This window comes from Carcharodon carcharias, chromosome 6 (genome assembly GCF_017639515.1).
Source record: "Carcharodon carcharias isolate sCarCar2 chromosome 6, sCarCar2.pri, whole genome shotgun sequence".
Classification (NCBI taxonomy): domain Eukaryota; kingdom Metazoa; phylum Chordata; class Chondrichthyes; order Lamniformes; family Lamnidae; genus Carcharodon; species Carcharodon carcharias.
The window spans coordinates 146394236-146408933 of record NC_054472.1 but is presented as its reverse complement, the minus strand read 5'-3'; the positions used below and the strand labels follow the sequence as shown (position 1 = coordinate 146408933).

Sequence of the window (14698 nt, the reverse complement as noted above, 5' to 3'; positions counted from 1 at the left end):
ACCTGCTCTATAAGTGCATCACTCCCAACCCCCCTGCTGCCCTCCCTAAATTGCCTAAACCTTTCCTTGCCCAAGACCCCGGACTTACCTGACTCAGGCATTCATGGGCCTTTTTGTTCAGATGGCAGTCCAGCAGTGCCCACTAATGCACTCTTGGTGCTGCTGGGACTGCTGGAGTGGCGGCCAATCAGATTGGCCAACAGCTGCTGAGGGCAGAAGTCCCAATCTTCCCCAATTCAGCCCGCCCGCCTGCAGCGAGTCTCCATGCTAACTTTACTTCCAGGGAGAGGAGGGGAGGGCAGTCCATCTGCCCCTTCGTAATATGCTGTCCATTGTATGTGATTCAGAACCAGAGTTGCTCACTTTTGATCAGGAAGGCTGTACTGACTTGCATCTGATTTGCAGAGTAGAAGGACTGAAAAGCTGAGAAAATCAGCTCACAAACTTCAGAGCTGAATTTCCTCAGCGGTTCACTGGACTAGGAAAGCTGAAGACAGCATACCACATCACTGTACATCCTGAAGCAAAGCCAGTGTGCCTGTTTACACTCAGAAAAGTTCCTCATCCACTCATGTCAAAAGTAAAGAAGTAATTTGTCTCTGTATTGAAGCAGGGGGTTATTTCACGCATGACAGAACCAACAAGCTAGTGCTCAGAGATGGTCCCAGTGCAAAAACTCGACGGATCAATCAAAATCTGCACAGATTTTACACAGCTCAACATAGCAGTTGAACTCAAAGTTCATCCTATGTCATCTGTGGATGAGAGCTTAGCTAAATTGGGAAAGAATGCAATCTTCATGAAGCTAGATTCAAATAGTGGTTTTTGGCAACTACCCCTTGATGAGGAGTTTACATTGCTCAGAGCCTTCATTACTCCATTTGGGAGGTTTTGTTTCAACAGACTACCCTTTGGCATCACATTAGTGCCAGAAGTCTTCCAAAGGACAATGTCAAGCATCTCAGAAGGACTGGATGGAGTCGTATGTCACACAGATGATGTCCTGATCCATGGATCCTCTCAGACAGAACATGCCACTAGAGTGTGAGCTGTAATGCAACACCTTAGGGGAAGCAAGGCTTACACGCAATATCAAATGTGAATTCTTGCAGCTGACTATCAAGTTCCTTGGGCATATTGTGGAAGCATCTGTTATCAGAGATGATCCACAGAAAATAAGCAATGAAGGAGCTTCCAGCAAATCAGTACATGATTGAACTCAAAACATTCATGGGTATTGTAAACCAAGCCAAAAAGTTCCGGTCAATCTAGCTGTCATCATAATAAGACCATAAGATGTAGGAACAGAAGTAGGCCATTCAGCCCATCAAGTCTGCTCCGCCATTCAATGAAATCATGGCTGATCTGATAATCCTAAACTCCACTTTCCTGCTTTCTCCCCATAATCCTTGATTCCCTTACTGATTAAAAATCTGCCTATCTCAGCCTTGAATATACTTAATGACCCAACCTCTACGGCCCTCTGCAGTAAAGAATTCCACAGATTTTCTCTGAGAGAAGAAATTCCTCCTCATCTGTGTTAAATGGGTGACCACTTACTCTGAGATTATGCTCTCTGGTTCTAGGCTCACCCACAAGGGGAAACAACCTCTCAGCATCTACCCTGTCAAGCCCCCTAAGAATCATATATGTTTCAATAAGGTCGCCTCTCATTCTTCTAAACTCCAATGAGTACAGGCCCAACCTACTCAATGTCTCCTCATAAGAAAACCCCTCCCTACCCGGGATCAATCTAGTGAACATTCTCTGGACTGCCTCCAATGCCAGTGTATCTTTCCTTAGATAAGGGGACCAAAACTGTTCACAGTATTCTAGATGTTGTCTAACTAGTGCCTTATATAGTTTTAGCAAGACTTCCCTATTTTTATACTCCATTCACTTTGAAATAAAGGCCAACATTCCATTTGCTTTACCTATTACTGCTGAACTTGTATGTTAGCTTTTTGGGATTCATGGACGAAGACCCCCAAATCCCTCTGTGCTGCAGCTTTCTGCAGTCTTTCTTCATTTAATATTCAACTCCTCTATTCTTCCAGCCAAAGTGCATAACCTCACACTTTCCCACATTTTATTCCCTCTGCCACGTTTTTGCCCACTCACTTAATCTGTCTATATCCCTCTGGAGATTCTTCGTGTCATCCTCACCACTTGACTTCCCACCTATTTTTGTGTCATCCACAAACTTGGTGAGAGTACATTCAATTCCCTCATCCAAGTCATTAATATATATTGTAAATAATTGTGGCCCCAGCACTGATACCTGTGGCACTCCACTAGTCACAGGTTCCCATCCTGAAAATGCCTCCCTTTATCCCAACTTTCTGTCTTCTGTTAGTTAGCCAGTCCGCTATCCATGCTAACATACTACCCCCAACACTACCTTATTAAGTAGCCTTATGTGTGGTATCTTATCGAACGCTTTTTGGAAATCCAAATATATTACATCTACTGGTTCCCCCTTATCTATCCTACTTGTTACCTCCTCAAAGAATTCTAATAAATTTGTCAGGCATAATTCCCCTTCATGAAGCCATGCTGACTCTCCTTGATTATATTATGCATTTCTAAATGCTCCGTTATTACATCCTTTATAATAGACTCCAACATTTTCCCAATCACTGATGTTAAGCTAACTGGCCTATAGTTATCTGTGTTTTGTCTCCCTCCCTTTTTGAATAAGGGTGTTACATTGGCAGTTTTCCAATCCTCTGGGACTTTTCCAGAATCTAAGGATTCTTGGAAAATTACTACCAGTGCATCCACTATCTCTGCAACTATTTCCTTTAATTTCCTAGGATGCAACCCATCAGGTCCAAGTGACTTATCGGCCTTTAGCCCCATTTGTTTCCCTATTTTTCTCTAATGATAGTTATTGTATTTATTTCCTCCTCCTCTTTTGCCCCTTGATCATTTCGTATTTTTAGTATGCTATTAGTGTCTTCTACCGTGAAGACTGATGTAAAATATTTATCCTACTCCTCTGCCATTTCCTGTTTCTCATTATTATTTTACCAGCCTAATTCTCTAAGGGCCTTATATTGAGTTTAGCCTCTCTCTTCCTTTTTATATATTTAAAGAAGCTCTTAATGTCCATTTTTATATTACTTGCTAGTTCACCCTCAAAGTTTATTTTCTCCCTCTTTATTATTCTATTGTTTTTAAAAAGTTTACCAATCCTCAGGCTTGCCATTAATCTTTGCCACATTGTATTTTTTTTTGCTTCAATTTGATACTGTCTTTAATTTCCTTGGTTAACTATGGTTGGTTTATCCTCTCTCTACAATCCTTCTTCCTCACTGGTATATATCTTTGTTGTGAGTCATGAACTACTTTCTTAAACGTCAGCCATTGTTCATCAACCGTCGTTTCTGCTAAACTCTTTTCCCAGTCCACTCCAGCCAACTCTGCCCTTATTCTTTTGTAATTACCCTCAGAAGTTTAGCACAGTTGTTTCTGAACTAAGTTTATCACTCTCAAACTGATTGCTAAATTCCACTATGTTATGGTCACTATTTCCTCAGGGATCTTTTACTCTGAGATCATTTATTAAACCTGCTTCATTACCATTAACAGACCAAAATAACCTGATCCCTGGTTGGATCCATAACATATTTTTCTAGGAAATTGTCCCAAATACACTATGAATTCTTGCTCGTGGCTACCTCCGCCAATTTGATTTTCCCAATCTACATGGAAATTAAAGTCACCCATGATTAACATACTGCCTTTTTTTACATGCCCTCATTATTTCCTGATTTATTCTCTGTCTGACAGCATAGCTACTGTAAGGGGGCTTATAGACTACTCTCACCAGTGTTCTCTTCCCCTTGTTATTTCTTACCTCCACCCATATGGATTCCACATCTTCCGACCTAATATAATTTCTTGCTATCGTACTTATTCCATCTCATACTAACAAAGCTATCCCAACACCCTTTCCTTCCTGCCTGTCCTTTTGAAAAGTCACATACCCATGAATATTTAGTTCCCAGCTTTGATCTCCTTGTAACCGTGTCTCCTTAATGTCTATAAGATCACACCCATTAACCTCTATTGGTTCCATTAATTCATTTATTTTGTTCCGAATACTACGTGCATTTAAGTCAAGAGCCATTAATTTTGCCTTTTTTTCCATTTTTCCCCCCTTTGACCCTATTTACTGCTGTCTTTTAATGTTTGTACAGTCTATCCCTTCCTGCCACACTCTGGGTATCATTACCTAAGTAGCTTCCCTGCAATGCTGTCAAATCCTTTTGCTTTGTAAGTCTACTTATCCCCACTCCAGAACCCTGCACCCACCCCCCCCCCCCCCTCTATTTAGTTTAAAGCCCTGCATACAGCCCTAGTTATTTGATTCGCCAGGACACTGGTCCTAGCATGGTTCAAGTGAAGCCTGTCCCACCGGAACAGCTCCCTCCTACCCCTTTACTGATGCCGGTGTTCCATGAACTGAAACCCGTTCCTCCCATACCAATCTTTGAGCCACGCAGTTAACTCCTCGTCTTTATTTACCCTATGCCAGTTTGCCCGTGGTTCAGATAATAATCCCGAGATTATTACCTTGGAGGTTCTGCTTTTTAATTTAGCTCCTAAGTGTTCAAGTTCTTTCAGCAGACCTCCTTTCTAGTCCTATCAATGTCATTTGTACCAACGTGGACAACACCACGGATCCCTCCTCTCCCACTCCAGGTTCCTCTCCAGCCCTGACGAGATGTCCTTAACCCTGGCACAACAAACCACTGCATCAACTTTTGCCAAAACGAAATACTTCAGATGATGGAAATCTGAGATAAAACAGAAAATGCTGGAAAAACTCAGCAGGTCTGGCAGCATCTGTGGAGAGAGAAACAAAATGAATGTTTCGAGTCCATATGATTCTTCTTCAGAGCTCTGAATCTTCTCAAGGGCAACTAGGTATTGGCAATAAATGCTTGCCAAGCCAGTGCAGCCCACATCCCATGAATGAAACAAAAAAAATTGCTGCCAGAACTACTGAGATTTTCCAGCATTTTCTGTTTTTATTACATTAGCTGTTGTGACAGGACAATGCATTGTGCTGGGAGGAAGCACAACAGAGTTCTTTTGAGAAAATCAAAGAGGTGCTGATATTATCTGATATTTTAGCTCACTATGGCCCAGAGCTACCCACTATCATTGCTGCAGATGCATTTCCACAGGATCGAGAGCCCTACTCTTTCAGGTACAAATGGATAGAAGCAGATCAGTTTACTATGCATCCTGAGCATGGACAGAGATTGAACAGAGATATGCAGTAAAAGAGAAAGAAGCACTAGGTGCTACATGGCTTGCAAGAAGCTTCTAGGTTATGTTCTTCATCTTCATTTCAGGATAAAGACAAACTATAAGCCCTTAGTCACAATCTTAAATTCTAAGGAGTTAGCAAAATGCCTCAACGGGTACAATAATCAGACTGAGGATGATGAACCTTGATGCAAAGACAGAAATGTTCCGGGGAAGCAGCAGAATACAGCTAATTGTTCCCATCCCAGTGGCAAGGCTGGCAAGTGGCAAACAAGGTGATGTAGCCCTTGTTGAAGACGTGTAAACCTTTGCATCGTCAACAACCACAACTCCACCAGGAGCAACTCTGTGACTGAATGAATCTGAGATACAGAGAAATCTGATGAAGAACGTTTTCAGATCAGAGAGTACTGCATCAAAGGATGGCTAGCATATATGTCACACAATCCCATTCTCAGACAGTACTATGAACAGAGAGGACACCTCAGTCTAGTTGATGATTTACTCATCTATGGCAAGAGAGTGATCATTCCATGAGTCCTGAGACTCAACATAATACAACAATTGCACTAAGGACTTTTGAGCATCACAAAATGTTAAGCCAGAGCAAGATATTCTGTTTGGTGGCTACGTATCTCAAAGTCATTGAAAGAGATGACATCAATCTGTTTATTTGCGCCGTCAGGAGACAAGAGAACCTTTAATGTCATCTTACTTCCCATCATGACCATGGGAACGTTTGGACTGGAACTCATAGAATATAGAGGCAAAATGTTCTTGACCATAGTAGGCTGCTACTCCAGATGGATACAAGTCAAGCAGCTGCAGTGTCAAACATCTGAAGCAGTAATTACATCACTGAAGGAGATATTTGTAATACATGGAATCCCAGACCTTGTAACCATTTGCCAATGAATACTTCAAAGAGTTCATGGCATTGTATGGATCTGTCCATATTATCAGCTCACCAAGATACCCTCAAGCCAATGGTGAAGCTTAAAAGAGTGGTGTGTGCAGTGATAACATTGCTGAAGAAGAACAATAACATCCAAGTTGCTTTTCTGAGCTATCATTCACTCCACTCCAAAATGTTCTAGCAGCATGTGAAGTCCTATTGGGAAGAAGACTGAGAACTCACCTCCCTACTCTCACACACCCTCATGACCTAAGTACAAGCTGATGACTTGGACAAAGTGACAGAGAAAGAGGACAAATCTCATTCCAGCCAAATGTGGAACTATGGCAAACATCAAGGCACACAATCTGCCAGAACTCCAACTAGGGCAGCCAGTTTGGATCAGACACCAAACTCGCTATGGACAAGTGGCTGAACAGACACTGCATCCACAGTCCTTCCTCATCCAAACAGAGCACGGTATGGTGAGACGGAACAGACGTGCCCTGGTTGACATACAAAAGCAGCCTCTTACCCAGTGGAAACAGTCATCTACCCAATCTAACTGGTGATAGATGCTGTATTCATCCACCAATCAAGATGATAACCTAACTGATATACCTGATCATTTCTGCTGCTTCCCCGGAACATTTCTGTCTTTGCATCAAGGTTCATCATCCTCAGTCTGATTATTGTACCTGTTGAGGCATTTTGCTAACTCATTAGAATTTAAGATTGTGACTAAGGGCTTATAGTTTGTCTTTATCCTACAATTCCCCACCTGCCCAGGAGAGTCTGAGAGACTGCCAGCAGGATGCAAGCCCCTGATCCCCTCCAAAGGAAAAGAGGATCATTCTGGTATGAAATCACGAGATTGGCTGTCCATATAAGAAGAATGGAGGAAAGAAGACCTAAGAAAAGTAAACAAGATTAAGGACCGCAACATGCCAGAGTTAAAAGTTGTGACTTGTTTGATCTTCATAATATAGAAATGGGAATCAGAGACTTGGGGGAGATGTAGCGGATGTGTTATTTTGGATGTTGGTTTGTTAATGGGTTAATTCTAATTGTTTAATATGCTAAACATATACTGTGTATATCCTCACAGGAAATGATGCAACATCACATGACTTAGTCTCTCATGCAGCCTCATGGAAGATATAAGTCAGAGCAGTAAGATGTGTTCCAATAAAGCTCCTGTTTCATTTACCTCTGCAGACTCATTAAGTATTTTGTATTAGTCTAGCAATACCAAGAATATTGTAAATTGAACCTTTCAAAATTCTGAAAGAATTTGCGATGGTGGAATCATAGAATTTAAAGCATAGCAAAGAATCAGTCAATCCATCAAATCCACTCATCAGCAAGAGCTATCTACTCATCTCCCATCTTATAAATATGGCTTTCTTAATCCTTTATTATTAGTGCTGTAACAAATTATCAAATACAGGACATTAAAGTAGATGCAGTTAGTATTTAATTGTTAAACTTGAGTTTAATAACACTACAAAAGAAGCAAAATACTACTGATGCTGGAAACCTGAAACAAAAACAGAAAATGCTAAAAATACTCAGCATGTCAAACAGGATGTATGGAGAGAGAAACAGAGTTGCCGTTTCAGGTCCATGACCTTTCTCTAGTTAGGAAGGCCTGAAAGCTTTGATCTGTTTCTCTTTCCATGGATGCTGCCTGATCTACTGAGTATTTTCAGCATTTTCTGTATTTATTTTTGGTGAAGGTGATTGTCATGAAGAGATGTTAATGTATATAATGTTATTGGAAATTATTTTAAATTGGACTTGTAACTCTTTCGAGTACAAACCCGTTTCCATCTGTTTCAGATGAAGTTACATTGCTTCATAGTTTACCATTGTGAGATTTGAACTCTAGATCTTGGGGTTACAAACCCAGTATCATAACCACTTGGCTATTTAGGCCAAGCCCAAAATTGGACTTGTAGTGGGTTCTGTGTCTTTAAGTGTGTATCTTAATTGGATTAAAGCCAGCTAGTCTGGGTGCTTTGATGTAGTTTTGAGATGTTAAACAGTAAGGTAAAGAGTACATTTTCATATTGTGAATAAACCATTCAAAGACTGGGATGAAATCTTGCACCTAGCTAGGAGACATCAAGCAAAGGTTTATATTATTAATAAAATTGGTACTATGAAAGAGGTTTTATTGTTAGAAGAGGTGGAGTTCAAAGGGCCTGGTGATATAATGAGAATTTTCATTCAAAGGAAAGGCTAGATATATACAGATGAGTTTTGTGTGTGAAAGTCAGAGGCATGTAAGATCTAATCCTGTAAGCCTACCACTGTGTTAGCAAAGGAAACAAATTACAGAGGACCTCATTTTGAATTTGTAAGATAAAATTTGCTTTGTGTGGTGTCTGTTTAAAGTCTATGGGTTGTTGTTGCCGTGGTGAAGATATTTACCTAGGAGTGATTAATTTGGGGATTTGTTTAACAGTTATTATGGCAGTAATTTTTAGACATGTTTAAATTTGTTGTCAAATTAATAAATGTTTAGTTTAATATATAAAAAACCTTGAGGCTGATGGTTTCAGAATTCAGAGCTGCACCTCAAACATACCAATTGAAAATATAGGTTATGACAGTTGTCTAAAGTTTCCCTTTGGGATTTTAAATAACTCAGCCTTTACCAATTGATGTGTCATAATAAGGATGAAGAGAATGAAAGAATTTATGATTGATTAGAACTCAGTGGAATGAGTGTTAGTTAATTGGACATTAGATAATTGGACAAGGTTCAGCTGACTGGACTCAGTACAATGGGAATGAATGGACAAGGTTTGATCCATTGGGATTCAGCACAACAGGAGTCATGGAATACAGGATCAAAAATCAAGATTCTATGGAATGACACAAAATAAGTTTGGTCTCTTGGGATTTTATATAACAAGCAAATTCAGAAGAAGCATAATTAGCAGAATATTGGGAACATTGCAAATTATGCAGGCAGACCTTCAGCCCAATTATACAAACAACAAACTCATTGAACAAGGTATGACACCAAGAGCACAGTCTCACAGAACTTATCTTCCAAGTGAATTGTGCATTTGTTAATGGACACAGCTTTAAACCAATCATTCCCAGAAAAATTCAAACAATAGGTGGTCAGTAGGGCCCTCCTTTCTGCCCCAGAAACCCTAGGTAACAGAGGAGTCAGAGAAATGAAAAGGATAAATTGGTGGAATTCAATGGGATCAAAATCCTAAGGAAGCAACAAGGATTGGTTCATTGCTGCTCTCAGATTTACTCTGTAACTCTTTTGAGTACAAACATGTTTCCATCTGTTCCTATTCAGATGAAGTCACATTGTTTCATAGTTTGCCATTGTGAGATTTGAACTCTTGATCTTGGGGTTACAAGCCCAGTACCATAACCACTTGGCTATTTAGGCCAAGCCCAGATTTACTCTGTAACTCTTTTGAGTACAAACACGTTTTGATCTGTTTTTTTAGATGATGTTACATTGTTTCATAGTTTGTCATTGTGAGATTTGAACTCTTGATCTTGGGGTTACAAGCCCAGTACCATAACCACTTGGCTATTTAGGCCAAGCCCAGATTTACTCTGTATTCAAACAATACAACCAGCCTGATTATTGCTTTCAATAAGTTTTGTATTCAGCTGTGCGACGATGCAGATTTTAAGATTATTTGATGTGGTAGGTTGTTTCCCAACTATTGCAGCTTAATGTGCGTGTATCAAATTCCCCCACTGCCTGGATTTATCATATTAAACATTTTGGCTGACAATTTTCTGAGCACCACCACCGGTAACCTAACCAGGTGTGCGACAGAAACCTTGCTGATACATAGATCTCCGAGGGCAGAGAAGGATCAGCTCCAAGGAAATTACACACAAGCACAAGTACTTACCTCTCCATTACAGAAACAGTAGATAACAGCCACAAAGCAACCCTGCAAAGTTAAACAGACAATAGTTAGAGCTCTGCTGATCAATTAATGGAGCTTCCCTGGTAATCTGCTATATCAAACCCTCACTACCTTCTATACATACTGGGGCTATACTGAAGCACTCAAACAAGTCATACAGTAACAGACAAGGGTGAATTGTTCCCTTTTACTCTATGTATACTCTTCATGTACATAAGCTGACACTGAAATACACATGGGCTGGACAATACCAGATGGAAGTGAGTTGGACTCCATGTCCAGAAGTTCTCACTGTGCAGCTTTGTTTGGAGACTCTTAAATGTGGAGTTTGATTACAATATATGTCAGATGTGCAGTTGGCCAAAGGAAATGGTCAAGAATCTTTAATCGAGTGTGCCTTCATAAGCTGAATGACTTGTTGGGCCAATTCATAGGGCAGCTAAGTGTCAACCACATTGGTGCAGGACTAGAGTCACATATAGAACAGACCAGGTAAGGACAGCAGATTTCCTTCACTAATGGACGTTAGTGAATCAGTTAGGTTTTTACAACAATCCACAGCTATGTGGTCAGTTTTACTGATACCAGATCATCTACACTACCATAATTCCTTATATTGCCAATAAAATATGCCTTTCTGCAGGAGGAAAAAAGAATTACCTGAGAGGAATTAAAGAGCATTTCATAATGCATCTGAATCTGCCAGAGAGTCCCAGACACTTCGGTGTAAGGAATAGCCATGAAGACTATATAGTGAACCCCAAACAGAGGAGTCAGGACTAGAGTTGACTTCAGTAGCTTTCTGAGAACCAAACAAAATGGATACATAATTAGACAGGAGATCAATCTTTCCCTTTAATACAACTTACCAAAAGAAAGCAAAAAGAGAGATAGAAATAGCGAGAGCAGGAAAAGGTAGAATGAGAAAAGAGGGAGAAGAGGCAAGAAGGAGGGAAGCAAAGATGAATAAGTTAGAAAAAGACAGAGAAAGGGGTTAAGAGAACTATACTAAATGTTACGATTTTAAAAGGGATGCAAGAATAGAAAAACATGAGGTGTATGCACACAAATCTTAGCAAGTAGAAGGACAAGCTGAGAGGCTGTTAAAAAAGTGTAAGGGGTCTTTGGCTTTATAAACAGGAGCATAGAATACAAAAGCAAGGATGTTACACTAAACCTTTATAAATCACTCATTAGACCCTAGCTGGAGAAGTGGGGATAATTTTAAAACCCCCACAATGGGCAGGAGATGGGATGGGCTAGTTGGTTAAAATCTGGTCACTCTGACCCCTGCTTTCTCCCCAACTCCCTGTAAATATTGAGGCCACTGTGTTCCTTTCTGGCCATCACACTTAGTACTCTGCAGAAGAGAGTTACTAGAATGGTACCAAGGATGAGGGACTTCAGTTACATGGGAGAGACTAGAGAATTGGAGTTGTTCTCCTTGGAGGAGAGAAATTTGGAGATTTGACAGATAAATTCAAATTCATGAAAGGTTTTGATTGAGTAAATAAGGAGAAACTGTTTCCAGTGGCAGAAGGGTTAGAAATCAGAGGACACAGATTTAAGATAATTAGCAAAACAATCAGAGGAGAGGAGGAGAATATCTTTAATGTAGCAAGTTGTTGTGATCTGGAATACACTGACTGAAAGGGTAGTAAAAGCCAATTCAACAATAGTTTTCAAAAGGGCACTGGGTAAATATTTGAAGGGGAAATATTTACAGACTGTAGGGAAAGAGCAGGGGAGTGGGACTAATTGGATAGCACTTTCAAAGTGTCCATACAGGCACAGTGGGCTGAATAGGCTCCTTCTGTGCTGTATCATTATATGATTCTATGAAAGGGATACCTTTAATTCTGTTTTGTATTTGTCTTCCTTGGGACTGTAATAGTTAATACAGTTGCAGTATTAGTTACCCAGGAAGATCAGTGATGAGGACAACGTAATGTAAAAGGCATTTAAATGTGTTCTTATTTTTTATTCATTCTCTGGATGTTTCACTGGCAGTTCCAGTCCCATCACTAGTTGCCCTTGAGAAGGTACCGTGTCCTTGATATGCTGTTAGTGGTTTGATACAATTTAATAGTTTGCTAGGACACTTCAGAATGCAGCTAAGAGTCAACCATCTATTTGGGTATTTACCATCGTAACCTGGAGCCTCTCTGGAAGCCAGAAGCAGCAATAGCAGAGAGCAGGGTGGGATCCTCAGTGTCTCAGCCCCACTGTCATTTACATGTGGTAGGTGAGAAAAGAGTGGACAGAGGGGGCAGAGGCAAGGCCTCACCACCTAAACATTCCCAAATGCTTCTATCGATATGTCACCTAATTTCCCCCCAATACCTCAATGGAAAGGCAGCATCAGAGATGATGCAGCATACCTTCAGACTAAATTATACAGTCTCAGGGGTTGGACCTACAACTTTCTGGCTCAGAGACGAGAGGATTAACCACTGTCAGAAGAGACTTTAAACTAAGATTCTCTCTGACAATTCATTCGAAGTACATTGTTTACTAGCTCTTGAAAGGTCCCAGAGGGATCAAAGGGAATGAGGAAGCATGCAATGTTGCAGTTACAGACAATGTAATCTGTGTCTTTTGGGTGCAAGGGTGGGTGGAAGGACTGCAAAAGGAAGTGTGTGTAGTTGGGTGTCAGGGTAAAACTGTCTCTTAAAATACTTTGTGGTCAGGAACAATACAAGTTAGATACAGACTTAGGGCAGTATTTAATGAACGCAACGGGAATCTTGTCTGCTGGATGGAGAGCCAACAAAAGTCCCACATTGCCTCCTTTGAGGAAGACCGCCACATTAAATGCCAATCAGGCACTTAGCTGGGTACCAGCGGGCCTTCCTCAGGATCAAATATCACAGGGCAGAAGTCCCGCCTCTGAGATATGCCAGCCAATCAGAGGCCAGCAGCTGTGCATTGCTCAGCAGCCCCACTGGGGAAGCAGTGGCTGCTGCTGGTACCATCACCCAAGGCCCAGGCTGGCTGAGGGACACAGGTCACAATTGAGTGCTGGCAGGAGGGGGAATCACAGGCTGGTTGTCATGCAGGAGGCTGGAGGGATTGGACGGCAAGGGCAAGGGGTGGAACGCAGTGGTACCACCCCCCCTCTCTCTCTTCCTGATGCCAGGTCCTTTGATCAAGCACTGAGTACATTTGAATAAGGAACTGCCCGGAATCTTGCAAGCAAACCTGACAGGTTTTGCTTATTGAGCTTCCAGCATGACAAGTCCCCCACCCGCTGTTGGCTGAGTACAGCAGCAGTAAGATGAGGTGGAGTGGCAGGAAGGCCATCCACAAGCCTTCCCACAACTGACTTAATTGGAGCAGAGGCAGGAACATCTGGAGGCAAACCTGCCACCCTCCCAGCCAATTAAATGTGCCACAGAATGAGGCATTAAATTCTGCTCTGAGTCTTCTTTTATATATTTTTTTCAGACACTGACAAGCCAGGTGTAATAGGAAGCAAAAGCAAAATAAAGTCCATGAACAACGATCTGACAAAACGTGTTAATCTCAGTCTCAGAATGACACTTTCCCATCCATTTCCATACTAGACACCTTCTCAATCTCTCCTTATAGAAGGTCCTGTTTCATCTGAACCAGTCATGTGCCCCGCAGCTTACCGGTACTGCTGACGAGTATCACACCTTCCAGCGTTGGTCTCTCTCAACTTTGTGGCTAGAACTCTGATAATATTGATGAAAAGCATGAAGTTAACCTGGAAGAAAAAAAGTAACAGATCCTGTTAAATGAATTTAGAAGGTTATTGGATGTGAAGGTACCTGACGCAATGGAATCCACTTCAGAATGGGGAGAAGAGAATTTTTCTTTTTTGCTAGCTCACCAATATTGCTGCCAGAATGGGTAGCTGATAAATCAGCTTTAAATTCCCAGCACTTAGATCCCAGCACCTGTAGAAAGAGAAAGAGGGAGAGCATTGGTGGAAGCCTCGAACTATATATGTAATTCCTGCACATATTTCCATTATGCAATAAAGAGATAACAGACCAGAGAGGAAGGAAAGGACTTTCATTTGTACAGCACCTTTCAGGATCTCAGGATGTCTGCATTAAATGACTTCTTTAAGTGTTGTAATATTTTATGAATCTGATTCTTCTTAAAATACTGCTACAGCATCTTTAACACCCATCTAAACAAGCAAAAGGATTTTGGTGTCCAGAGATACAATCAATAAAAACTATTGCGTATGTACAAGAAATAAATCAAAATGATACTAATAAATAGAATGTTGACTTTTATCTCAAGGAGGCTGAAATACGAAGTGGGGGAAGCTATGCTTCTATTGTACAGTGTCTTGGATTAATTCCAGCTAAAACATTCTAGAATAATCTGGAATATTTATTTCTGTGCACCGCAACTCAGGAGGGATATACTAGCTTTTGAGGGCGTGCAACCCAGATTCATCAGAATGATAGCAGGGCATAAGGGGTTAAATTAAAGGGATACGTAGCAAAAACTTGGCTTGTATTCTCCTGAGTTTGGAAGGTTGAGTAGTGGTTCTAGTCAAGGTGCATAAAATGATAAAAAGATTCAGCAGGGTGGATACAGAGAAACCATTTTGTTT

General features: G+C 40.9%; 1 protein-coding gene across 1 annotated transcript in view; it reads right to left on the bottom strand.

Moving 5' to 3' along the window:
- The window catches only part of pth1r (parathyroid hormone 1 receptor), a 94943-nt gene that overhangs the window by 3665 nt on the left and 76580 nt on the right, over nt 1-14698 (bottom strand). Inside the window, exons 10-13 of the mRNA XM_041189297.1 lie at nt 13958-14024; nt 13737-13831; nt 10762-10903; nt 10084-10125 (exon numbers count right to left, since the gene is read on the bottom strand). Of these exons, the coding sequence (XP_041045231.1) occupies nt 10084-10125; nt 10762-10903; nt 13737-13831; nt 13958-14024 (346 nt within the window). The remainder of the gene's footprint in view (nt 1-10083; nt 10126-10761; nt 10904-13736; nt 13832-13957; nt 14025-14698) is intronic.